We start from the raw sequence: 27,038 nt of genomic DNA, 5'->3' as shown, positions 1-27,038 counted from the left end.
TTGTACTTGAGGGAACAAAAAGCAGAAGCTTCCTGGAATTTTTTTAATGGGTTTGAAAGAGACAAAAATTTTTGTGAGTGATATCTTATAGATCGACTGCACAGTTGGCATAAACTTAAACCAGCTTTTGGGTATCACAGTGCCCTTTCTGCCTCATTTAATACAATAAACAACCAAAAATGTATATGTTTTTCTAATAGACTCCAAGAGTTATGGCTATAAAAATCTTGAACAATGGACTGCAAGGTAGTGAAAAATGAAACAGCTATTGCTGTGTCAATGGGGTCTGGAGGCAGAAGGCAAGTTTCTTAACTACATTTACATCTAAATAAAAAGATCTTTTAATAACATTGACAGCATAAAGAATAAGAATATGTAGAAGAATGTATATAAGCATATATAAGAACTTAGATTCTCTCTCTCTATATATATAAAAAAACATATGTAAGAATATATAAGAACTTGCATTCTATATATATATATATATATATAAGGACATTATGTATAAGAATATATAAGAACTTGTATTCTCTATATAAGGACATTATATATAAGAATATATAAGAACTTGCATTCTCTCTATATAAGACTATATAAGAACTTGCATTCAATATATATATAAGAACATTATATATAAGAAAATATAAGAACTTCCATTCTTTATATAGGTATATAGAATAGAAGTGCTCCAGAGAATAACTCCAGAATCTTCATGTCCCCAAAACTGGGGCTGCAAAATGCATTAATGCAGTCGTTTCCACACCACTAATACCTCGATCTGATCCATACACTGTTTTAGGACTTTCCTGTTAGGGACATCGCTGCAAAAGCAAACCTGACTGATCGGTTTGAGATATGCTTAGGAACTAAAACTAATAGACCTCCCTGGTCTCCTCACACATTTACTTAAGATCCAACCTGCATGGTGCATTGGAGACAACTGGAAGAATCCCAGTGCTCAGTGACTTAAATGAACTGGGGGTTCTTGGCATCCGGCAAGACTCTGGGCCATCGGCCCACTTACCCTGCTGGGTTTGAAAGCCATTTCTTCCTTACTGGAAGGAGCACTTCTCCACTATGCCTCTTTCATGTAAACTAGAACGTGTTTTTCTGAGCTGACGAGCGCTGGCACTGATTTGTATAGCGGCGCCATAATGTATTCTGACATCATGCCACAATCACAAGCGATGCTTGCAGATGCTTGAGACACAGATTTCCTGCTCTCCGTATTGTTTAACGCATGGTAACCTGGAGTCTCTCTCCTGCAGCGTTCACATAGGGCTGTTCTGTGCTGGAGTAGGAGGACGCGTGGTTTTTGTATTCGAGGAGGCATGTACCTGATCCATCACTGTGTCCTCCTGGTGCAACTCGGTACTCCACCCCCATGAACTGGGGTCTCAGAGACTGTCGTTGTTTGGCATCCCCTTTGGAGTCTCCCCCAAAGCCAGTGCTCACGTAACAGGCTCCATGACTTACCCTTTCTGCATTGCTGGGGATTGATGACCTGGCCTCTGTTATACACTCCTTTGATCCCTCCTGGCCCTACTACAGCAACGCAGCATAGCCAGCCAGGAAGCCATCGGTCCCGAGGAAACTCTGGCTAGCATCATTGAGGAGAAGGGTTGAACCGTTCAACACAGGCCAGTATGGGCACATCATGCCTCCCACGCTGGCTGCCCATTTTAGATCTAGAACTTGACTCAAGATCAAGATAGCCCAGCCCAAGTCATCAAGCATCTTTCCTTTTTGCAAGATGCTTGATGACTTGGGCTGCAGTATTGAAACGATGGCCTGAAGCTCTGGCTTAGTGTAGTAGTGCATGCATCTACCTCGAGGTGATCATCGGTACAGGAGCCGGCACGTCTCTGAGGCAGGTCTGCTCAAGGCCATGAAGCAAAGTGCGGCAGGATCTGAGCAGCCACTGCTCAGCTGGCGGGGATCACGGGCACACTGACAGGGTTGTGTGGGTTTTAAGAGCTTGTTTGACCTTATGTCTTTTTTTTTTTTTTAAGTCCTATTTCTAAGGGGAGTTGGACAGCATTCCTCTATTTTTGTGACTAGGTTACAACAAAAATGCATCAAAACTGCTTGTGAAGTTGGGTCAAAATAGGTGAATACTTTCGGCTGGGTGGCAAAAAAAGGAAGGAGAGAAAAAAAAAACAGGATTCAAAACAACTTCCTTTTAAAAAAATCAAAATATATTTTTGCTTTTAAAATTGTTTGGGTCCATATCCTTTACTGAACTCAACCCTGCTGCCCCCATCCCACAGCCCTGAAAGGCTGCCCCAAAGTGTTGCATCGCCTTCCACCAGCAGTGGATTTTGGGGGTCTTTCCCATGTTTCCCTGCCTCTGTTAAATCCATGCCAAAACGAGCTGTTTGGTGTCGCCTCGATGGTGCCGTTGCTGTGTGAGAGTAGTGAAGTGGTTCTGCCTGCTTGGCTCCCTGTTTTGCCCATGATATGGGTCGTACCTGAAAACAGATGCTAACAATGCCTGGCGACGTTCTTTGGGTAGATGGGATATCCTTTCTTAAACCAACTAAATAGCTGGAAAAATTATTCTTTGCAAGCTTTCGGGGGCAATCATCCTTCTTCAGGCGTACGTCCTTATCCGCCTGAGTCCTGAGACCCACACAGTTACAGCCAGCAACCCTAACCATGCCTTGAACCCTTCATCCCGGCTCTCAAAGCTATTAACAAACTGCGGGGACTGATTTCCCATGGTAGCTGAACATACACGTTCCCACCGTTCAGCTGCAAATGAGGTGTCTGACAAAATAATGAGAGCTCCTTTGCACATGAAGCGTTTTGGCTGGCGGTAGTCCTCAGCCACCATCACGCTGGGTGCGCGGAGATCAAATGGCCTGCTGAGGACTTCCAGCTGAACTCAAGCTGAGCAAGGAGACTTCTGAGCATGGAAAGAAATGTGGGTGTTTTTGCTTGTTTTTCTTCCCCCCCGCCCCCCGGTTTTGGCCCAGGTCAGGCTGTACAAATGTGCAGAGCTACTGTGACTTTCCTCCTGCTTAGAAATAATTTGGGATATGCCGAAGCACTCACCGTTCCAGCCAAAGCAGCAGAATCATTATTAAATGCTACTGCTTTGCCAACGCGGGGACTTGGCTCATTCGGCAGCCTAAAATACCAAGAGGGTGGTGCTTTCTTTAATCACTTTTATGGAGCTCTCATCCCCAGATGACCCCATCTGCCTATTTCACATGCACTTCTGCCGGCTTTGTGCTCTTGGTCGGAGGCCGGCGAGGCGAGGCTCTGGCTCAAGGTACGAAAACACGGTTCCCAGCAGGAGGCTGCATGAGCACGGGGTAAAACAAGCCATTGTGTCCCTTCCAATTCATCCTGTAGCTGGAATAACAGTGAAGATGTATTTTGGCAGGCATTGTTTAGTGGCATTTGTCTCCTTTATGTTAAATCCCCTTTTTGTTAAAACAGATTCTTGGGCTTTTTTTTTTCAACTGCAGTAACAGCATTCTGCTCTCTATCTCTTGGGCAATCAGACAGGCCTGAAGACCACATGCTGCTGGCAGCATCTCGCATTGTAATGTTTTCCCATTTGCTAGAAAAACATTTCATCTCCATGCACCGTAACCGGAGGGAACTTGCTGTGCAGCAGGGATGAGAGCTCGATGCTGACCAGCGAGACGGTCCTGAGAGAGTCCGTAAGCAGCACTCCTCCACGCCCCGGGGACGTGGGCAAGGGGCAGGGTTAGGGCAGGCCGGAGGCGCTGGAGTGGGATCATTGCAGGCGGGTCTGCGGGGCTGTCGCTGCCCCCCGTGGCTATGGCTCTGTACCCCCGCGAAGCCGTTTACATAATCAGCCGCATCCGGGACAAAGAAGTTTGTAAAATTGGAGCTAAGGTTCACTTGGCACTGCTCTTACATACAGCTTTCCAGCAGCCTGAGATTAGATTAGGTTGAAACCCCATAGCGGTAATAGATTGGCTTATTTTCTTCTTTTCCTTTAGATGAGGGGTATGCATTTCACTTCGGTTTAGCAGTGCTCCTGGGCTGGATGAGTGGCGTGGGGCCAGTCTGCAGGCTGGAGCCCATAGGCAGGGTTGGTTCGTGGGCCCGGGGCAGTGTGGGGTGAGCCCACAGGCATGACCGCCCCATGCGCTGGGTCTGGCTGCAGCACGCTGCATGCTGGCCCAGCCCCGCGTGCCAGATCTGACCTGGGGGCCAGATCCAGCTGAAGCACAACCCCATGCCGAGGTCCAGTGCATGGCTGGACCTGGGGCTGCATCATCTGCCTCCTCACAAGTCTGGGACGGTGGCAGAAATTAAGATTCCCACCCCTGCCCCACTGCCACATTTCTGGACCTAGGGGATGTGCTTGAATAACGCGGCCAAACAGACCAGATTGGGCCCTCGGGCCAGAGGTTAAACACTCCTTCTTGCGACGGGTGGTGATAGCGGTTGGTCACAGGCGACCCTGTCTTGCTTAGCCAGATGTATGGAGATCACACTTCACTGCACTGAAATGGAGTAGGCTGCATGTTATTAACCCCCCCCCCCCAAAACATGGGACATTGCCTGCCCTTGTGTTTACTATTGTCCCCCCTTCGCCGCATGGCAGCAGCTTTTGGGGCCTTGTGTATGGTTTCTATTTGCAGCTGAAAGCACAGAGGGAGCAGGAGGAGGGTCATACACTGGTTGCAGGCGGGCAAATCCCCCTGGCAGAAGCCTCGGGGAAGGCACAGGTGTCTTGCTCCCAGCTGCAGCCATCTGGCATCTCGAGCGTGTTTTCCACACCTTGCACAAGCCTCACCGCTTCACTGATTCAGCTCCCAGTTTCCTCCCACAGCTCCTCTAATTCTCAGGCTTGGAGGAGCTCCTAGACCAAAGCCCCTCCAGGCTATTTGGTTCGGGAACATGGCCATTAGGCCTTTTGTGTAGCTCTGCAATGCTCAGAAAGCTGGTAAAGGGGTAATGGTTTGGAGAAAGTGCTCCAACCCCTGTAAAGCCCTCGCAAACAACCCAGTGGCAGTCAGTGCCCAGCATCTATCACATCCTAGGTGCGGACCCTCTCCCAGGAAAGCCGTCGGCACCTTTCCACAGGGGCAGCGGCTTGCGGAGCCCCTCTTGCCTTATTGCACGGCCTCCGCTTGGCACATCTGTGTAAAGGGCCGTATTTAAACACGCAGCCAGTGCAAGAATCTGGAGTGACATGCCAAGGAGAGGAGCTGCATGAACAGCTAACAATGCTTTCATTTTTTTTGCTGTGCTTTAAATAATTGATCAAGAAGCAAAAAGAGTAGGGAGGGGTGAACCCCACCCCCCCTGCGCTGTAGCTTGACTTCAGTTTTCCGCTTCACCTGGGATTGCAGAAGAGGGAAGGAGGGAGATAGATAATTAGCGGGAGAGAGAGAAAGGGGAAGTGTCTGAGCTCTGCAATGCATTATTCATGGCCCTACCTCTCGCATTACCCCACTGAAATGTTAATGAGGAGGAAGACCTCATAGTCTCTGATCTGCATTGCTGCTTCCACCGTGCGGGATGTGACATGCTGCCACGAGCGGAGAGTATTTTGAAAAACTTTCCAGATCTGATTTTTAATGGGTAACTCTGGAGACTTGAGGCAATCAGGACTCACAGTAGAGATGATATCTTTTATTACACCGACGAGATTTTTGCAAAATCAAATCTTTCATTGCAAGCTTTCGGGCACAACCACCCTTCATCGGGCATTGGAGAAAAGATTGTAAAAGTTCTCCTGGGTAGAAATGAAAGTTCATTATTTCATCGGCTTTCACAGAGGTGTCAACAGGCGGAAAACTCCTCTGGGCAGGCGGTTCATAGCTGGTGGCTGGTTTGCCATCTATTGAAAGGAAGGAGAATTGGTTTGCTTTGGTCAGGGGGAAGCTCCCATTTGACTGCAAGCTCATGTTCCTCATCATGAAGGAGAGCTATTAGTGCCATGAAGAATACACTAGTGACCCTTTCCTCCTTCACACTAGACCAGGGGGTCCCAGACTGCGGGACACGTACGTACCCCCGGGGACACACAAGACATCTCTGGGGGGCAGAAACTGCGTAATGGCAGATTTGAAGGGGTTCAACTATAAAGCGGATGCTGGTAGGGGGACGCAGGCAGGTGGTAAATCTGGAAGAGGGTATGCAGTAAGAAGAAGTTTGGGGACCTCTGCTCTGGATCGTCTGAACCCTCCTCTATACATGCAAATGCACATACAGCTTCAGACCTTCATCCGGCATTTCAGCTTTATTTTTCCCTACTGAAAAAAAAAATTCCAAAGCATAAGTAGAAATACAAATAAACTTTCTTTCTCTCATAATCCTAGTAGGAGGGTTGAAGTGCCCATCGTGCTAGACATTTCTAAGGGGAGCTGAAGAAAGCTCAAGTGTGACTTCTCTTGGGGTATACAACACAGAGCTGTGTGCGTGCTACTCCGCACGCTCGAAGGAGCGACATGACGCCGCAGCTCGGAGGAGATGCGGACAGCAAGCGAGGGTTTGCCACTTTAAAAGTACCTGGTAGGCTGGGTCCCGGGTCTAACTGTACCGCTGGGCAGGTGGCAGCCCTGACTGGCTTGCTTTTGTGCAAGGGGCAATCTGCATGAAGCTAAAGGGGATTTTTCTACCTGCTAAAGGGGGATTTTACTGCCTGCTTCTCTCTCCCCCCTGCCCCTCCTCACGCGCCCACCTAGACTAGGGGACGCGAGCAGTGGAGGAGGCCTAAACTATCCAGTGGGATTCAGAGCGTGGCACACCTGGACCTGCAGCAAAGATGCTCCAGGCCTTGCTTTAGCAGCAGCTGCCTCGCAAGGCAAGCCTCATTTTGCCCCAGTGCTTAGCTCCTTGCACAGCTCTTCTCCCGCAGCAGCTCCCCTCCCCTTCTGCAGCTGTGCGTGGTTTTGGGCTTCTTTCTTAATCAATTAACGCTGCCCCTAATTCAGTACTAGCCTCCTGGTAAATTGAAGGGTGGGACTGGCTTGCTGCATTATCAAGATCTGCATTGCTAGTACCACCCAGCGCCTTGATCCTTGCAATTAGGAGCCTCACACTTGATGAGCTGGAAACAATGCATGGGTATTCTTGAGTGCCAGCACCTGCTAGAGTTTAAAATCACCTCTGCTATAGTTATCCTTTGCTCAGCTCCTATTTAAAGGAATGGATGGACTCAGGGGTGTAAATAAGCTAAGATACTGGGTTCATAGGTTGAAGTGCACAACTAAGCTTTATTTCTCTTCCTTTGCTTCCTGTGTACCCACACGCTGCGACCAGAATCCTGTCCTAGCCCCTGGGGTCAGTCTCTTACTTGACTATTTTGAATTTTGGTCTTTGGTCCTGCAGAAAAGGTGGTCTCCTGCCCATTTATCATGCTGCGATGTGAGACCTGCTTCTGCTTTTTATAGAAGCTTACGTCCTTCAACACCGAGCTGATAGAAATCTCATTTGTGGGTTTCTTCTCAATGAAAAATTACCCTCTTTCCACCAAACCAGCACAGTCCTGACATTTCTTTTGCTTTGTTTCCTAAACTCTGCCCCAGCGGTTTGCTGTTTGCAAACCTGTATCATGCAAAGTACAATGACCACGTTTTGGGAACACCAACAGCATCATTTAGATGCTGCATTGTCAAACCGCACTGAATTTATATTTAAAAGCAAGCATCAAATAATGGTTACATACTCCACTTCCAGGTTTTGTCAGAAGGAAAACAGCGCGGCTGGATATCTTAATTCTGGTATAGCCTCACAAGGATTTCCAGAGTTAAGTTCATCTCTGTGTCTGCTCGTTCAGGTATCGCCTCCACTTCACCCGTGCATCCCCAACATTTGTTTCAAAGGGTCTGTGGATATTCCCACCCTGAACTCTTAACAATGGGATTGAATTAAAATCCAGCATTTGCCACTGTGTGAATCTTTTCTCTATCCAATTAGTGTACAAAGTCTCTAGGAAGAGTTGACTGTGCTCATTGAGAGGAAATGCTTTCTTTGGTACAGTTTTTTTTTTAGCAGGAGGTTAGCCTGAAAATACCTGTTTTTCTTCCTGCAATTGAGAGCAGATACCTCAATGTGTGAATTGCAGAAAAGTAACGATGGGGCTGCAGTCCAGGTCTTGCTTTCCTGAAAAGTCCCAGACAGCAAAGCTTAACCTCTGTCAAAGTAATCTGCTGCAGGATCAGGGCTGGGGAAACCAAGGGTTTTAAAACTGACTTTCCAGGCATCCCAAAGCTTTGCCCTCTAGCATTAATCATGGAACAAAGCACTGATAAAAGCAACTTTCCCTGAAGGAGGAGAGAATTGCTCTTGATAACTGAATTGTCCTTCACATGCTCTGTGATGCTGTATTTGAGGTGGCGTTATACCTGCCATGTGGAAGATCAGCCACAGTACAACCCTCCTGCTAAGGCCTGAGGACAGCTGACATGCACTGAAGTTGCTCTGATTGGAAAGCATGGAGGTGCAGAACAAAACAGCATGGGGCTCATTATTTTGCCGCCGTAAATCAGAAGTAATGCAGGCCCCTAACACAGGTGCCCAAGTGGTGTGAGAGGAGACTCTTCCTCTAACTCCCAAACAGGTGAACTTGTTCTTGAACTTTGTAGCAACAAAGTGCAAAGTCTTCCTAGGGCTGGGAAGTGAGCGACTATTTAGGCACATGCAAGCTTTGTGCCTTTTGAAGTCAACTTCAATTATTTTATCCCTACAGAATGACTTTGTTTTCCACAATGCACATAGCTCCAAATAGCAAATCAATCCTAAAAGAAACCAGCTGAATGTGTTTGTAAGATGGAGTATAGTGTGCATAATATATATATATATATATATATATATATATATATATATATATATGTATATGTATTAACTGTGATGATCTGTGGTTAGTGGACCCCCTGGCCCAGAAGCAAATAGTTACACCGTCTTCCTGGGGTGCTGCTCATGCTAGGACAGGCAGCAGTGTTGGCCTCATGAGCTGTTTTGCTGCAATCTTTCACATGCTGCTGTGAAAATAAAGCCTGGATGCACTATTTCATGTCAACATATTTCCCCTGGAAGTCTGTAAAAACTTGACTTAGAAGATGCATAAAATAAATCTGGATTGGAAGGATTCTCCAGCCGGCTGCCAACTATATTATAACCTCCTGAAGAATTGCTCTTCTAAGCGGAGCGGCTGGTCTCAACATACTGACGGCAGCTTCTATCACAATACTCAGCCTTTGCGCAGCTGGAAGAATCACTCTCCCCTTTTTAGAGAGGGAAACCAGAGCGGCTTGCCCTATTGGGCATGCTGGTCTACAGCAAAGCTAGGAAGGGCACCCAGGTCCCGCTGCCTGTTTAGCTGCACTTTGAAGTACTACTGGTTAAATTTTGAGCCTGTTAAAACCCATGGGAGTTTTGCTATTGCCATCAGGATTTCATCTCACTGTGCCTTCCTGGCTGCCTAGGTGCCCTGCCATAAGGACTTGGAGAACCACAGAAATATTTCATTCCTTTCTTTGCAGGATCACGTATCAGACTCCAAGACCGTGTCTACGTGACCGGTGGACTGCGCAGTTGTTACGGCGCGGTCATTTAGTATTTGCATAACTAAATGACTGCGCCGTAGCATCCCCGCATGCTTTATTCTGCTGCTGCGGTGCAGTGAGTGGCCCCCATGGGTTAGTGCCCCCCAACACTACTGCGCAGCAGCGTCTCCTGTAGACGCGTTCAGACGGTTTTCTTTTGCTAACTGTGACAGCATATTTCTTCCTTTTCTTCTTAGAGGAGAAACTCCTACAGATCTTTTTCATCAGCTGTTCTCTCTGTATGGCGGTATAACTCACCGTGGATTTGTATGACTTTCCCTAACACGGAGAGCAAAGGGGTAGAGATGACACCAGCGATCCTAGCATTCTTGGTGACTGCGGGCAGCTGTTGAAATGGGGTTTCTCCCTTGTCTTGCTTGCCCTTTAATCCAGCTTTGAGCCCCATGCTCTTTCCCCGGCTGTTGTTGCTTCCAAACACCCAACTTCCTGTGCTGGATCCCAAGACCTCCTCGTGGGCCGTGCAGCTGGTGGCCTCCCCAGCTGGGAGGCCGGTTTGGGATGCCCTGCCTCCACCCCCACGATGCTCCCAAGCTCTGATGGCTTGAGCGAGACTTCATCTCAAGTCTCCCACATGACGTGATGAGCTATTTCTGACGCCGCCGGTGTGCCTTTTGGCCACCGAAACGATCATTGCTCCAGGAAGGAGCCAGGTCTAAAGAATTGCTTAGACCCCGAGAGGAGCGGTGTTTGTTGCATTGCACAGTGTGGCTCTTCTGGACAAAGCAGCATGAAGCAATTTCCAGATATTTCACTGACGCTTCCTGGCTATAGGCAACACAGAGCCTTTGGAGCTAGTTGACATTGTTGACAGGAAATAGTGGCTGAGGTTAAATGAGAGATTTCTCCAGTGAAATATTCACTCGGGCTTATGGCTTCCTCTCCCCAGGGTGAGAACAGAATGGAAGTTTGCCCCGAGTTCTGTGAAAGAACAAATAACAGGGATTTAAAAATAGAAAGAGGCTGAAATCCTGAAAATTACAGTATCTTGCACTTTCTTGAGTCCCAGATGGATAGGACAGCTCCATCCATCACGGCCCTTGGAACGGCCAGCTCTGAGTTTTAAAATAAATCTCTGAACTTGCTTACACCGGACCATTTGACAGGGACTAGTTGAGCGAATTTGGTGAATTAATCAAACACCAGGAGGGGATGTGTCTTCCTGGAACCCAAATACTAGATCACGTCATAATTTTTTTAATGCAATTTCAAAATTGCAAGTATCTCCCTGCTTAGAGGATGCCAACGGTCGTATCTGCTCCGGACTTTAACACAGGGAGAAAATACCAGTCTAAGGAAAATTTCCGAGCTTTCTCTGGACATATCAGGGAATGACAGAATAGGAGGGCCGGCAGCTCCCGAAAGGCGAGCGTGGGCTCCTCTGTTTCTCCCAACTGCATCTCCAGATGTTACGTGTGGAAAAAATCTTATGATGCCACGTGTGACCTTGTCACTGATATTGCTTGGACGGGCCGGTGATCAGCGTATTGGCTTCCAAGTGCCCCCAGGAAAAGCCAGATTAGAAGCTCCTTCCTACGTGGTGAACTTGCTGTAAAGAGACACAGAGGGCACATCTCCCTATCGCTCTGTCAGAGCGTGCGGGGTGCGGGGCAGGTGGTTAACCTGTGGGAACACGGGGCACGTTCATCTGGACGTGACAGATGAACTGTTAGCCTGAATCACTTGGGACTCCTGTAAACCAGGCCAACCCATCCTGTTAAAGCTATGGGTCATTGGATGGGCTTGCTATACTTTGACTTGCAACCTGCTACTTCACTTTTTCCTCATCAGAGGAGGCTGCAGACTGGCTCGACAATGCCAGACTTGCTGCATTTTTTTTTAAACAGCCTTCTTTTGTAAGCAATTAAAAATGTCCCATGTAGAAGCACCACTTGGCGTGATATAGCTTAGGTAGCATGGCTTAGAGAGGACTTTTGAGGTGCTTTCTAACTATTGTCGTTGGGGATTTTCCAGGGAGCTTTGGGAAGGACAGGCTGTTACGCTAGATGCTGAACAAAACCCTACAAAAATAATGTTCTTTGTGAGAGAACAAGATCTCATTGCATCTCTACATCCTCGTTTGCCAAAGGATGAATAAGCCATCCATCATTTTGATGCTCTGGGTTCAGGTCAGTCCTCTGCAGAATATATCTCCATTTGTTTGGCCAAGAACTAAGCCATGTGAACCGGATCTGTTAATTGCTAATCACGACCCCAGCTGACTTCCTGCCCTTTGGGCGGGGGGCTGGACTCGATGATCTCCCGAGGTCCCTTCCAGCCCCGATGTCCATGAAGTCTATCAAGTCTATTATAGCAAGCATTGTCATGGAGCCTTTAGAATAGCCCAGTTATTATCAAATCATAGAAACGAGGGTTGAAGGGAGCTCAGGAGGTCACATCCAGTCCAACCCCCTGCTCCAAGCAGGACCAGCCCCAACTACATCATCCCAGACAGGGCTTTGTCCAGCTGGGGCTTAAAAACCTCCAAGGATGCAGACTCCACCACCTCTCTGGGTAAGTTATGCGTTTATGCAAAAAACAGGCCTTGCTCCCTGATTTTTTTCCCCACCTCCGCAGCTTTGCCTGTCAGAGAAAGCAACCTCACTTTGCCACACAAGAAGAGCGTAAATGGGCCGAACGGCAGCATTTTATATTTCGAGAGTCTTCAGCAAGGGATGCTCCACACAATGCAGCTGGGGCAGTGGAAGTGATAGGATAAGTGTTACTACTGTATTCATTAAAGCCGGGTCTGGAAAAGATGTGCCTGTTATTGATACTTGTCGAGAGATGCGATGAGCATGAGGCCTTTTGCTTGAGTGCAGGCGCGTGGCGTTTGTTGGTGGATGTTAGTTAGGGAGCCATAAGCTGCTTTGAATCCTCAGCTGTGCAGTTGTCAGAGTGTGTCGATAGAGGTTTAAACACTTATGGTGCTGCTGCTAGGGGGCTTAAGTGCTTATGCTTTTCTAAACACTTAAGTCCTTGGGGAGGAGCAACGGTTTGTTGCACTGTAAGGACCTGTTCTCCCCGATGGAAGGTAACAAATAATACAGCGCTGTTTCTCAAGATGGAAGTCTGTTTTATTTGGCCTTTTCGGGGGGGCTTCACACAATCTCCAAGCGGAGCTGGAAACATTCAGAAATGAGCCTACAACTGCCCTCCTTTCCCTTTGCAAACAGATTCATCATGAGTGTATCTATAGGGGAAACTGTGCAAATTGGTCTCTGGGGGTCTTTTTATTTGTGTAGAGAGTTGCCACATCTGCATGGGTAAGTGCTCCAACAATGCAAAGGGGGGAAGTTATTGCAGAATAGGATGGGTCTGAATTTAAAGCACAGTAGCCACTCCGCATAGCTCCCTGTGTGGACATCCTCATTGACAGGTACCAGTAGGCAGTTCATTTTCATCCATGTCCAAAGACACAAACCCATGTGGTGCTGGCCATGCCAACACAGCGGCTCTGGTAGCTGTGAGAAGCCCCAAAGCCCCGTGGGCATCCGTGGTATACACTGTTTTATTAAATGCTAACTTGCATTCAGTCTACCCAACTTCCATTAGCTTCAGCGTGCCTTGTTCCTTCATAATGAAGAAGTATTTTGAAATCATGGAGATGGATGTTCTTTATTCTTGTTAGGTGCTTTGGGAGGATGTCCAAAGGCACTGTCCAAAGGTCAAATGACTGGAGCTGTGTTCCAGTTTCAGTGAATTGCAGCTCACAGTTTTTCCTCAACGATATCATGAATTTGAGAATAATTCTGCACACATTTACAAGAAGAAGGTGAACCAAGCAGTTCATCATTAGCACGGAGCTTGGTTCACCTGCTCATTAGCTCCCCAGCTTTGCTGTCACTGTCCGATGATTATCCAAATGTTGCTGGCTGTGCTGTCCTTGTTTCCAAGTGAACGTTAGAACAATTTCCCAGCCACGCCTAAATGATTTTTTTCTCCCAGATCTGTCTGCAAGTTGAGGGAGAGTGTCCCCATTGCAACTCCGGACTGGTGAACTAAATGAGAAGTGGGAAGCTGAGCCTTTCGAGGATGTTTGGATATTCGCATAGAAGGACGTGGCAGGCGATGTTCTGTCCTACTGACATGAAGGGAGGACTTGAGCTACTCTTGGGGTGTTTCCGTTTGAGTTAGCCCTGGGAGTTACTGTGTGTCTGCATCACTTCCCTCCTGAAATGTGGACATTTTTAACAATCTCTGCATGTTTGGTCTACAGATGTCATGGCGCCCACAGTATCGCAGCTCAAAGTTTCGAAATGTCTACGGGAAAGTGGCGAACCGAGAGCACTGCTTTGATGGGATTCCAATTACCAAGAACGTTCACGACAACCATTTCTGTGCGGTCAATGCCAAGTTCCTCGCCATCGTGACGGAGAGCGCCGGCGGAGGGTCCTTTCTTGTCATTCCTCTGGAACAAGTAAGTCATTTTTCCTTAACAAAACCTGAATGCAATTCAGTGGTAATCTTAAAGCACAGCTGTTAAAACAGATGTTGTGTCCCAGGAATCTCTTTAATACGATGGTGACATGCCTCAATCTTTGGTATCTTCGCGGGGGGGGGTTGTGGGTTTTCTTTTTGTTTATGGAAGTGAAGCTTGAAAGCAGGTTTAAGAAATGGTATTTTCCTTTAGATCTTTTTTGGGGGGAGGAAAAATCAAAGATTTGTGTACAAAAGTTTTTGCTATTGTGGCCCTTGCGCTTCTCAGTCTGAGGGCCTCTCTCAGGTCTCACCTAGCGCTTCCTTATAAGCACTGAAGCATTGGCCTTAAAGTTTGCTCCTAGCAACCCTATAGGTCTGTTCCCTCCATAATGGCATGTGTGACCTTATTCTCACCAGAAGCCCCATCTCTCTCAATGGCTCTGCTCAGGGTAGGATCAAGACCCCACATTTCTAGTGTTTGAGCCATCTAGTTTAAGTTGGGCACATCCCAACAGACCATGAGAAGCTTGTTCTGTGCGGACATGCCAAGTTGTGTGACACACCCTTTTAGAAAAGTGTGTGTGACACAACCACAATGCAGAATTTCCCAAAGGCAGATGCCTGCAGTGTCCAGGATGGCAAGACTTTATCTCCTTCCCCTGCAGCAGCCAAATGAAATGGCAGAAACCTTCTTTTATGGGCCTAGGTGCTCTTGAAGCAAGTCATCTTCTGCTGCCCTCCATGACCCATGAGAACTGCTGTAGAGCTGCAGGGAGTCCTGAGCCGATCAAAGGCCCAGATCTTCAGTGTCGAGGTACTGAAGGTTGCATTGGGGCACAAATACAAAAGAAGGAAATGGAAATCTTGGGCATGTGGAAAACAGATGCTGTAGTGTTGCTCTGGAGGGTGAGGGGGGATTGGGGTAGTACTGAATACTTTCTTGCAACTCTTCTTTCATGATAAGCTGCACCGTAAAACACTCGAGTGAGGTTTGTATGAGATTACTTTTCGATCTTAGCAATGGACCCATGTCTTAGGCACAGCTGAGTCACAGAACGGGCTTTGATACTCCTTGCGTCTCTTCCAGGGACACGCTGAGCCTCTGTTTCTCAGTCTGAAGGATTCGAGTCCACCTGGACTCACGTCCTGGTAAGACAGGGCTGAATTCTGCCTTTCCTCAGTCTTTAAGAGGGGTTTTGCAACATGAAAATTTGCCTTGGCGTGTTCCCTAATTCTCAGACTCTGTCACAAGGTCCTAGTGACTTTTCTTCTTTATTTCTGCTGCCAAATCTATGCTGTCTAGTCTGGAGGAGAGATTATTGCACCATTGTCATCTGCAGTTTGTCATCCTCCACACATCTTGTGTCTGCCTTCTCCAGTCTGTTCAAAGCTCAGCTTGTCACTCATGTCACGGTGATTATGCCTTGACTTTCCGTTCTCTGCACTTAAAGTCAGGGTGTGTATTCAGTTTTCACCACCTAGACTCAAGCGCCGCGCGCAGCTGACCAGCGGGAGGTGTTCAGAGTGTATAGCGTTGCCATTTTTTAGTTCACGGCCTCCCGATCTAAAAAACATACCTTCCTGCCTGTTACATGTTCGAAACTTCGTGCGTGGTTTGGTGGGACTCCGTTTCTGATGACTGGTGAATGATGAGCCATTTTTAAAAGCAAATTTAATCCACAGCTACATGTTGTTTTTGCAGCGTCTGGAGCTGCCTGCTAGTTACCAGTGTAAATTGCTTTAATACATGTGAATAATCCCACAAACTTTTACTGACTAATACTCCTGTTTGGAATATGCTTTTCTTTTTTCAGCAGATGACCTTGCACTTTAACTTCCGCCCCTGGTCCGGAGATTTCCTTCAGCTCTTTGCAGGAGCTCAGAAGTAACTCTGTTAGACTAGCTCATGGCATTTTAACTCCTGGTGGTTCAGCAGATGCTTCAGAAACGGGCCTATGGGGATCTGCTTTTTGTGAGGAAAGCAATGCCTGTCCGTTGTGCTCATTCATGGCTCAACGGCCATTGCCGCGGCTCACGTTTCGCACTACCCCTTGGAAGAGCTGGTGTACGGTTGCAACGTTGTGCATGAAATGGCTCTTCCCTTTGGCTGGAACGTGTTTCCTCCACTTGAATGCACAACGCTGGCATTGGTGTTTCTCCACTGGCTTCTGCCACGGAGGCAGCATTTGCCGTTTAATATCAGCGCTTCGCTGTACCAGAGGGTGAACTGAAATGCATGAGAGCACGTGGAGGAGCATGCACGTACGTCTTCCCACGTGGCGTGTGCTGTATAATAATCAGTCCCAAATGCCTGTAGCTCTTACACAGCAAAAGGCTGTACAGGATGATACTGAATTTCCAAGTGCTGGCTGGTCCACAAATTGCTGGAGAAGTTCCCAAATCTACCAGGCCTTGAAAAAAGATTGCAGACCAAACTGGCTGTATGTGCCTGGCTTGCTAACCTTACTTTAAGAGCTAGATTAAGTCTGAGAGGTAACTTGCTTGACATCAGTGGCTGCACCCAGATTTTAGTTTCCTCCAAGAAACATGGGGTCCCTCATTGACAATATACATTTGGTAAATGCTCCAGCTTCCAGCATAGTAGCTGTTTATTGCACAGATATGGAAAACTTCCTGGACCACCAGCTATGGGAAAACATTTTTGCCTAAATATTGCCACAGTTCACGGATTAACTCCTTTGTGCCACTACCATCCTGAGCACATAGGTGTATGGGTTTTCTTTCCAGTTAATTTTCAAGGTCCCTATTGAATTTTTCTTTAGTTTTCAGAGTAGAAGCAAGTGCCGATGGAAGGAACTGTAATCAGCATTTTAATTGTGATGCACAGCTTGAATCTTATTAATATTCTAAAAACAAGTAGGTTTATCTAAATTGTTTAAGTATTTCAGTCTCCATCTCTGGCGGTGTTTTCCCTGTTCCACTCCGTGTTTCCGCTGCTGAATTTTCAGCCTGTAATTATGAATATGCCAATCCAGACTTCAATAATTTTAAGCAGTTATAAAGTTTAAGCGATTAACTCCTTGTCGCCAGTAAGTCACCTTAATTTTGGTAAACCCATTGTGTCATCCATGGCCTAGGAGCAGGCGGCACCCTGTACGTAGGGTGCAGTCAGGTCTAGGAGGAATTATTGCCAAACATTCAGAAGTCGCAAGAATATTAAATATCAAGACAATCATTTAATACACTCTAGTCAGAACAGAGGTTGGCGGGACATGGAAGCTGGAGATGCACTCCTTTGTGCCGTTTTATAATTTCATCATTTTTAAAAATAGAATCTGATTAGTTCATTCTGAGGAAACCAATTTTCTCTGGAAATAAGCAGCCTTCTAATTAATTGGCATCCATATTTAGCTGAACATAATTAAGGTAACCTAGATACTGCAATTCTACCCTAGGATTTAATGTTCTCTTAACTTGCCTTTTCTTTACATTCTTGCCCTCTCCTCATCAAGAATCCTTTCTCCTTTATTTTTAAAACACATACCATGCACTGAGCCACATATCCCTCTGGCTGCCCATCAGAAACTGCAGTCACTTGTTATACAAACCTGCCTGTGTGTCCTTACCTAAAACCAAAGCCACCTGCTTTCTTAAGGCAGCCTGAAATATAAGAAAGGTCCAAGTACAGAGACTGCAAAAGTCTTGCCAATCCCCAAGAAAGTGTGGTTAAAAGCTCTGTAAAGGTCATGGCAAAGGCAAAGAGTTTTAGACACTGTCCTGAAGAATCAAAGTTGTGCATTGCTGGATATGTTTCACTTTTTATCTAAATAGGGGGGAGGAGGGGAGCAGATAAAGGATAAAGGAAATATTTTCTTTGGACTCCCAGTTTCTTTCATGCTTTCCAGTGGGAAGCAATGGTGAGGATATGTCAAAAACCTGAAACCCCCAACATTTGTTATATTAAAGTTGAAATATTTCATTTGGATGGAAAAATTAAACCCTTCCTTACACTGTTTTTGGGGGGGAAAAATTATTTGTATTCCCACCCCCAACACCTGTTTGGACTCGCACTGAGTTGCTGGTTGAGAATCACTGGGGGCGAGTAAAGGCTCAGCCACAAAAAGCAGGAGGCTGCTCTTGCCAGCTTCGTCCCCAAATTGTCATAGCTTCACACTGGTCCAGAAATGGCATCCAGCTCTCCTGCTTTGTCTCCTGTGCCCTGCTGCCTCCAGGCAAACTCCCTGGCGTCAGAGCTGACTAGCACTGGCCATCTGCAAAGATCAGCTCCTCCTTAGAAATCCAGTTTGGGTTTTCCCCAGGTGGTTTTTGAGCTCACTTGTAGCTCAGTGTGCTGATGGCACGGATACGCAGGTGTATTCAGGACACCAGAAAAGAGCAAAGTGAGAAGAGCGACCCGGACCACCTCAAGAGTGGACAACTTCAACATTTGCTGTGGCATCAACTAGGCTTTGAGATCCTCTTGAGATCTAAGGGAAGATCTTGATACTTTTTCATGTAGTCTGTCTGACCAGGACTTTAGGACTTAGTATAATCTCAAGTCCGTGTTGCGTGTGGATGAGATACAAGTAGGGTGGCCACCACAGAGGACAGTCCACTTGTCCTCTGTCCTCGATCGATGAGAAACCGGATGCCTTTATGTCCTCTATTTTTCTCTTGAAGGAAAATTGCTGTGGGATGATTGCTGCGGGATTGAAGAGAAAAATAGAGGTCGTAAAGGCGTCGGGTTTCGTATCGATAGAGGACGGAGCAGCAGAAAACCAGAATGTCCTCCCTGATGGCCACCCTAGATACACATATTCCGAGAATTCATAATATTTGGAAAAGTAGGCTATAGCCTACAAAAGTTCATGCCTCTCTGAACAAGATGCCGCCCGCCCCAGCTTTCTTAACGCCAATGTTAAGCTGCTTCCTTAGGGTGGTATGCATGAGAAAGAAATATCACAATTGCGACGTCTTCCTGCCCTGATACTCTCTCTTCCTGTGACCCAACTTCCCTCATAAATCCTCGCAGCCTCCCATCTGTTCCTCTCCTCCCACACCCCCTTCTGCATCCCGCCTCGCCGTGCCGCTGCGATATGCAAGCAGCATCGTCAAAACTCATTCGGCTTGCAGATTCTCTAGCGATTGATTGTCCACTCTTCGGCATCAGGCTCTTCCCCTCTAAAAACTTCGTGTGCTGGAATTGCTTTTGTCGTGTGGGCGAGGGAGAGCCTGGGCTTCGAGGCCTGGACCAGAATTGAAAGGAAAGAAAAGTCTTTCCCTCACCCGCAGAACGGCCCAGGCACTGCAAGCAAAGGCAGTCTAGACAACTGCTTTCAGCTGCGGAGGGGCAGAGCCGTGCAACCTGACTCAGCAGTCGCCCTAGCCGTGTCTCTAAGCACGAGCAAAATAAAAAACTCCCTCAAGCAGCGCTTATTCAGACCGCGATTGTAGCCATGATTGCAGCAAGGAAAAATGAATGCCATCCAGAAGAACTGGGCTGGGGAACTCAGCCAGTAAATTCCACGCATACGCATAATTCAGCAAGATTAGCTGGGCGTTCGCTATCAAAACGCCAGTCATGGGAAGGCACTGCTGGTTAATTTGCAGGTCCATCCCCCTGTGGGAGGTTGCAGCTTGGTGTGCAGTCTCATTAATGCTGCAGGCTTTTTATTCCGTGCAGCGAAGACGCATGCTCTGTCGTTTCGGTTGCAACGAGATGCAGTCGAGAGGCTGGCGGGGCTGCTTCTCTAGTAGTATGTCCTTACTGTTATCATTTGGGATGAACGTGTACATCTAGATGCTTCTCTGGCATTTCCCCCCCATCTATTGGATAGTGAGAATGTTTTCGCTGTCTTAAATATTCCTTTCGTTGCTGTGAATGTGGAAGTTTGTTGCATCTCGCTCCTCTGAGGGAAAAACAAATACAGTCCTTTTGCCTGGCTCTCCTTTTCTTGTCCTCCCTTGTGCAACACATTCGGAGATGGCTTTGTGCGCCACCGCCCTCTGTGGGGATGCTTGTGCATTTCGGGCGGGGCTCCTCTGCTCTCCTTCGCGGCCTCGGCCTGTAGAAAATATAACTCTCAATGCAGTAATAATAGCTCGGGGAGAGTCGCCGTCGTTTCATGGGCAAGGACAGCTGGATTTGGGCTGGTTTTCCTTTGGAGCCATGTCTTTACAGCCTTCTTCATGACTGTGGCAACAGGAGGGGCTGGAGATGAGCAGCCCCACATTTTGCACAAGCAGGGGGTAGTGTTCCTTTTACAATACATGGCCAAAAACCAATTTAAAGGGAACATCAGAAGTTGGTGTGTCTGGGGTTTTTTTGACAGGGGAAAACGCAGCTAACTGTGCTACACAGCAGGACTTGAGGGTGACCGTCTCCCAAGTAAAACACCTGCATTTCCCCCCAGTTCTTCAGTGTGTCTGTCCAGTACGGGACGGGGGGCGTTGGGTGCGAAGTGGGCTTCAGTCCTGCCCCAGCAATGCATCTGACTTACGTCCAGCCAGCTCATGAATAAACATTTCCCTGGAAACACGTATTAGCTCCTGGCTGGGCTGGGTCACTAATGGCCTACTTGGGATGATCCTGAGGGAGCAGCTTGGCCGGGACCTAGTTTCCTTTGCCTCCTTGAGCATTTGCAGCCAGTGTCCTCGTGCCTCTGCCAGGCTTCCTATTCTGGCCGTATTCATGCTGCTCCCATTTTACTGACGTAAGTGGAGGACTCCGAAGCGGTGACTGTGTGACTTCAGTCCCAGGTCACATACTCAAGTCCCATGCGCTTGAAAAGAAAGCCTGTGTGCTGAGCTCGTGTTGCCAGCATCGCCTATTGAAAAGTTTTGAGTCATCGCCTCAAAATGTTGAGAATTTAAAAGCAAGGCGGGGCCCTTTCTTGGCCTTCTGGGTTTAGGGTTGCCAACTCTGACTGAAGCTCTTCCGGGAGATGTTTTTCCCAGCATGACGTACCGTCATTAATCGTACTGTTCAACCCGGTTGCAAGATCGGTCTCCCGGGCTGCTTTCAATGGTCCCCAGGAGATGGATGCCGATTCCAGCAGACCCGGGGGGGTTGGCACCCCTATCTGGGTTGCAAGACGGTTAGGGCTGGGCTCACTGCAAGCTTCCCTTTGCAAGAAGGGTGGCTGAAGGACTTTTTTTTTTAATGTGGTGGGCTGGAGTCTCGCATGGTCACTGAGTCCCTAAGGAAAACATCCAAGTGCCTTAGCATCTGATGATGTAGGCTGTTGCCCAAGAAAGCTCATGTCTCTCCAAACCAGTTCATCCCTTTGGTAGCCACCATGCCCCAACTTCTGCCTAACTTCCTAACATGGCTAACCACCTCTATGCTCCCGAAGGCACCCTGCTCTGCCAAAAGAAATGGACTACAATCACTCTGCACAAGGAACTTGCTCAGGTACGCTCAAACGCCTCCGTTCTGCCCAGATGCAAGCAGACGAGCGCCCTACCCGAGGGACTCAATCCACTCCGCTCCACGTGTGACACGACCCGCTCTGCCAGGCGGTGCCTCGCCGTGCAGCAAATGTATGTAGCACCCGACTCACAGAGCTAGCAGACAGCGTGCGGGACCACCCAGGCATCGCAGCCATTGACCGGAGATCAATGGATCTCTCCATCCAGCCTTGAAGCCTATCACAGACTCCGCCGTTATTTAAGGAGATGACAGAAGTGAAACTTTCCAAACTTATACACTCCAACCCCACAGTCCACAGCACTATCATCAACCCATCCAGCCACGCTCTGGTTCCCAGAGGTATCCGCGCTGTCCTGTGGTCTTTCCTTCTGCTTCACTACACAGCTCAGTAAGCTGCAGCCATATGCAGACCTCAGGGCCTTTTCCATCACCTGCGATTAAAGGGAGGTTTCCGTGACGCAGCGCCACACAGCGATCACTACACCGCACACCTAGCCCCTCCGCAGCACCTGACTGACTCCCTGTATCTACAAATGAATGGCATCGCCATGGGCTCACACATAGCCCCCCAGTATGCCGGTATGTTTATGAGACCTTGAAGTTCATTTCTTCCACAGCTGCCCTCTCACGCCTCGGTACACGGATGACATCTTCATCATTTTAACAACTTCCACTGCCCCATCGAGCTAACTCTTGAATACTCCGCTCAGCAAATTCACTTCTTGGATGCCGCAACGACACTTTACAATAGCCACAACACTCCCGCGCTGTATCTGAAACTACCCGACCATCACAGGTATCTCCATGCCACTGGTATTCATCCTAAGCACACTACTAAATCCATCATATGACTACAGCCAAGCTCTCCATCAAAACCACGCCTGCTCTGATCCCATCAGTAGGGATACACAACGTAGGGATGTACAACAGTGTTTCCTACACTTGCAATACAATCCCGAAGCCGTAGCCCCTAAAAGTGAATAGAGCCAGATGCAAACCGTGCGCCAACCTGCTCCAATACTAAACCTGCAACAAGGACAACAGAATCCCTCTGGTCGTCAGTTATAGCCCCCAACTTGATAGCTAACCTGATCTCTTGAATTTGTCTAGCCCTGCAGGTATCATTCAGATCAAAGGCAGGAGATCATGGAAAAGCCCTGTTAGGAGCAAGAACCTGTGGTCATGTATATGCTGGATGATTTCTCAGGGGGCCAGGTTTTGATCAGTTTAGACTTTTAAAATCTGCAGTGCTTTAACTTGATCTAAATGTATAAGGACTCCTCACTGCGTACACCACAAAGCCCGGGTCGTCCTACTATCACAGGAAACACAGAAGGGGGTAGAGGTTTCTCCTAGATCTCACCTGACACAGAGGGAATACAGGCAGGTGGCTCTGACTTCTGAACACGGCTGCCCCGTGCCAACACTGATAGCACTTCATGCACGTATGTCCACGGGATGCAAGTAAATATACATCACCAGCGGGTTTTGAGGCAAGGCCGAGAGCCCAAGTGAACAGTGCTGCAAAGCAAGTGAACGCTGCTGCTAACGCCCAGGTCCATGACTCCTGGTCCGACTCGAGCACGCTAGGGTGGAGAGCCAGCTGGAGGAGGAGACCAGGAAGAAACAAAATACACTATTTTCAAAAGGGGGAATTTACAGCTTCCACAATCCTGCACCTGCCCTGCTGAAAATCTAGTGCTAAGACTGCTTTTCCACAGCAGCTCAGCTATCAAGCTGCATTTGGTGTATTTCTGCAGTGACCCACATAAATACCCAGGAATGAGAGATGTCAAATCATGGCAGAGACCAGAGAAAGGCAGTCGATGCTTTGCCCCGCTCTGTTCTGCCAATAAAATGTAGCCTGTGCAATGGGGGGAGGAAGGATAGAAAACACCTTGCCCTGGGCTCTTAACTGGAGGAGGAGGGTGTTTATGTGCTTCTCCAGCTGTGCACACTCAACTCTTGTTAGTAATAAGTAGCTTTAAAGACTGGCAGGGAGAGGCGACTACGACCCCCTGTTAAAATCCCTGGAAAAGCAGTTGGGGAAAATGAGAGCAAGACATAAAGGGCCAGTCTGTAAAAAGCATCAGAATATCTTCCCCATGGAGAACAGTTATCTCTAAAAGCTTTTCTCTGAAGAGGCAGAAATTAACTTTTCACCCGAGTCCTGGGGCTGTTAGTCACACGGTGTCACGACCGCGAGTAATCCCATCGTGTCGTGGCACCGAGTGGCATTTCCGAGATGCGACGGCTTTCCCGGGTCGAAGCAGCACAATGCGGTGTAGCCGCGTGCGTGACATTTCCTGGGGTTGGCCAGGCGAAAATCTCAATGACTCGCCTTTTCATTGCCTGACTGCGGCGAACAATGCGTGCTTGTTTCAGCACAGCTGGCAAAGAATAAGCTCCATCCGCCCGTGGATCTATTTGCAGTTGTGCTTTATTTAGTTGGCTTTCTATCCATTTAGCCAGCCCCAGCCCCTCATCCAAAGAACAGCGCGTTCTCATAACAGCAACAGTTCAGCAGCCCAGCCCATGCATCGTGCAACAGGTGGAAATGTGAGAGGCGAGGGGTGATAGGCCTCTTGCAAAGATTTTTAGGAAGGGCTTTGTGGAAGAAGCATGACTTCTGCCTCGCTAGCTCTGTATAAGGATGGTATTTTTGCTTTGTGAGCTCACTGTGGGATAGCAGCAGTTTGGGGGAAAAAAATCTTTTCTGGTTGAACACTGCAGAATTCAAGGCAACGCACTGGGAGCAGAAGGAACAATCTTTTTGGGGATTTAGCTTGCAGGAAATAAGGCTGGCTGCTAATTAGCTGGCTGCTAATTGCCTGCACAGCTAAACAGCCAGCCTTATTTCCTGCAAGCTAGATCCCTACATTACATCTGGGAAGTATGGCTGTCTATGCAGCATGCATTATTAGTGAGTACGTCCAAACTGCCATGGTCAAGCCTCGGATCGGAGCCATGCTCAAGAAATTGGATGGAGATACAGTTATATGGAGAGGCATGGAGTTGTGCCCTGCTGTGACAAGATGACCCCTCGCTTCCAGTTCCCTGGTTTCCTTCTTGTGTGCTACTTCCCACCCAGACACAAGGCACTGGTTTGGCTCCTGGTGTACAGGGAATGGCAGTGAGGGGGACAGGCATGTCTCACCAGAAATCCTAGCGGTATAGACAGGCCCACGATGCCCAACACGCTCGAGCCAGCCAGAGAGCTCCTTGTTCAGAGGGACACCCTGGAAAAGCCTCGTTGGCATACTCCAGGTTTGGAAGAGCGCCATTGGGAAAGCCCTGGCTGGGCAGGTGAGCGCTCAGCTCTGCTAGCTGGTTAATCGTAACCCATCGCTAATACAAATTTGCAGGCAGAGCACTCTCCTGGCACCCACAGCGAGGATCGGGACAAAGCTAGCCAGCGCTTGCTTGGGGTGGAAGTGCTTGTCCTGCCCTCTCCCCAGGTTTTGCTGGGTCTCCGCCTGGGGACACTGATGCGTGCTGTGAAGGAGAGAAATGCAGATCTGTTCTTGCTGGCATTGGAGGGCCCCAGATCCAAAAGCCACAGGAGCTGGATGGGGAGGGGGAAGCTGGAAGCAGAGCTGGGATGTGGCATATGCTGAATCCAAACGCTCTTGCCCGGCAGGAGCCGGGATTTTGCTCCATCCCTTGTTCCAACTTACCAGTTGGGAGGTAAAGTAGCGCGGGGCAGCAGGGCCCAAGGGCAGGATCTGCTGCTCCAAGTGCTGCAGAGAAGATCCTGCTGTTGCTGCTGCTTCACACCCGGCTGGGCTGGACAATGGGTCCCCCTGAAGGCAGGAGCAGCTGGGAGCCATCCTGGGGGGCAGAGAGGGAGCAGCTGGGGCCAGGCATGACCGGCACTGCAGTGCACGGAGCTGTCAGCTGTGACGGGTGTCGCCAGGGGCGCGGGGGGATTATCTAGGGGAGTGGAGCTGGGGTTCCTGGATGGTAGGGCAGGGGAGGAGAGACGGAAAGCATCTCCATCTGCACTTCCCAGGGGTGACATAAGCCCCAGGGCTAATTGAGCTGCAGGAACAGCAGGGTCAGGGACCGAGTGTCACCATTTCTAGCTCCTGGCGCATGCCAGTAATTTCAGTGCTCACCTCAGCCATCTCTGCCGGGTCTGCAAACTCCTCAGAGCCCATCCCAAGAGCCGGCTGGCTTGTAAGGCCATCCACAATTCACCCCGGTCCTGTCTGAGCTCTGGCCTTTCCTTTCCAGTAGTGACGGTCCCCGCAGGGGCCCTGGCCAGTGAGCACGTGCCACTTCCTGCCGCCTCCACGCTGGTCCTCCAGGTTTTCGCCTCTCATGGCCTCTTATCTTCCTGCAAAGGGAAGGCCCGAGGTGGATGCTTCCCTTTTTGCGACCGTGCTTCCTTGGTGTCGAAGCTGGATGCAAGGCGGGCGGCTCTTCAGCGGCCTGACCTGCCTTCTGGAAGGGTGACTCTTATTTAATTTGCTAATTGCAAAATGAAAGAGCTACCCCCTCCTCCCCCCCACACACACGCACCCTCCCACCACTGTATGTAGAGCTACTTGAAAAATAGGATATCTTTTATTAGACCAACTTAAATAGTTGGGGGAAATACATTTTTTTACGGTTTTTAAACCCGAAAGCTTGCTAACCATTTTTTTTCCCAACTGTTTAAGTTGGTCTGATAAAAGATATCAGATTCATCCAAAGGACCTTGTCTGCCTATGTGCTTAGATCGACATGGCTACAACCAACACCCCTGAAAAATAGGACGATGTTTTCCCACCATGTTGTGGTTGGACACTTCTAACCCGGAAACCTTTCTTACCACGTTTACATGTGACAGCCAGATCACCCATCCCTATGGCTGTTGTATTACTATTTTCACGAGTGTTGCACACAGATACCCCTGTCACAGCAGACCCCCCCTCCACCCCATGTGACAGAGCAAAACAACCGTCCCTGATACAAAGATCCCACGCGCTGGGCTGCGTACGGCTCCGTGAGGACAGCGCCTGCCATGCCAGGGAATTACGTGGAGTCTGTTTTTCTGACCAGTGGGTGCGTCTACACATTCATTAATGCACCTTAGACACTGTGCATTTAGTTTAGTACTCGCTTAATACTATACTAACAGCATGCACAGTAACTAGAGTTATTACACAGCAGTGCTGGCACATGGTTACTTTGTGACGCTTACTGTGCGTTAGCCTAATAACACTGTGCAGTAGGCTAGTAGCAAGTTTTTGGCTGCTATGCTACTGCTCAGTGTTATTAGGCTAATGCGCAGTAAGTGTCTTGTGTAGATGTGCCCAGTAAGAAGCTAATTCCCAATCCAGATGGAGTTGAAGGGAACAGGCACCTAGCAGGAGCAGGCGGCTCAAGTCGCCGTTAAGCAGCGGGCCTCGGTGCACCTCCGCAAGCGTGAGTGCCAGCAGCCAGACCAGAGAAAGCTGCCTGGGAACCTAATTCAGGCCGGACCTGGGGCCCACATCTGCCAGCCAGGCCCCAGCCTGACCACAGCAGTAACTCTCCTGCTGCAAGGATGAAAGGGGACATAAATGCAGCACAGGAAAACGTCCATCGTGGTGTCGGCAGAAGAATATGGCTTCAATCTCCCACTGAGGTCTGACAGTGCCTCTTAACGAAATGAGGAGGATGATGCTGGTAGGTCC

The 27,038-nt window shown here is 48.5% G+C and overlaps 1 protein-coding gene across 1 annotated transcript in view; it reads left to right on the top strand.

Annotated features, from left to right (window-relative positions):
* The window catches only part of CORO2B (coronin 2B), a 113,491-nt gene that overhangs the window by 41,409 nt on the left and 45,044 nt on the right, over nt 1-27,038 (top strand). The window contains exon 2 of the mRNA XM_090028880.1: nt 13,780-13,980. Within this exon, the coding sequence (XP_089885006.1) occupies nt 13,780-13,980 (201 nt within the window). The remainder of the gene's footprint in view (nt 1-13,779; nt 13,981-27,038) is intronic.

This window comes from Crocodylus siamensis, chromosome 15, assembly GCF_052110815.1.
Source record: "Crocodylus siamensis isolate JL-2025a chromosome 15, ASM5211081v1, whole genome shotgun sequence".
Lineage (NCBI taxonomy): Eukaryota > Metazoa > Chordata > Crocodylia > Crocodylidae > Crocodylus > Crocodylus siamensis.
This window is presented reverse-complemented; position numbering and strand designations above follow the sequence as displayed.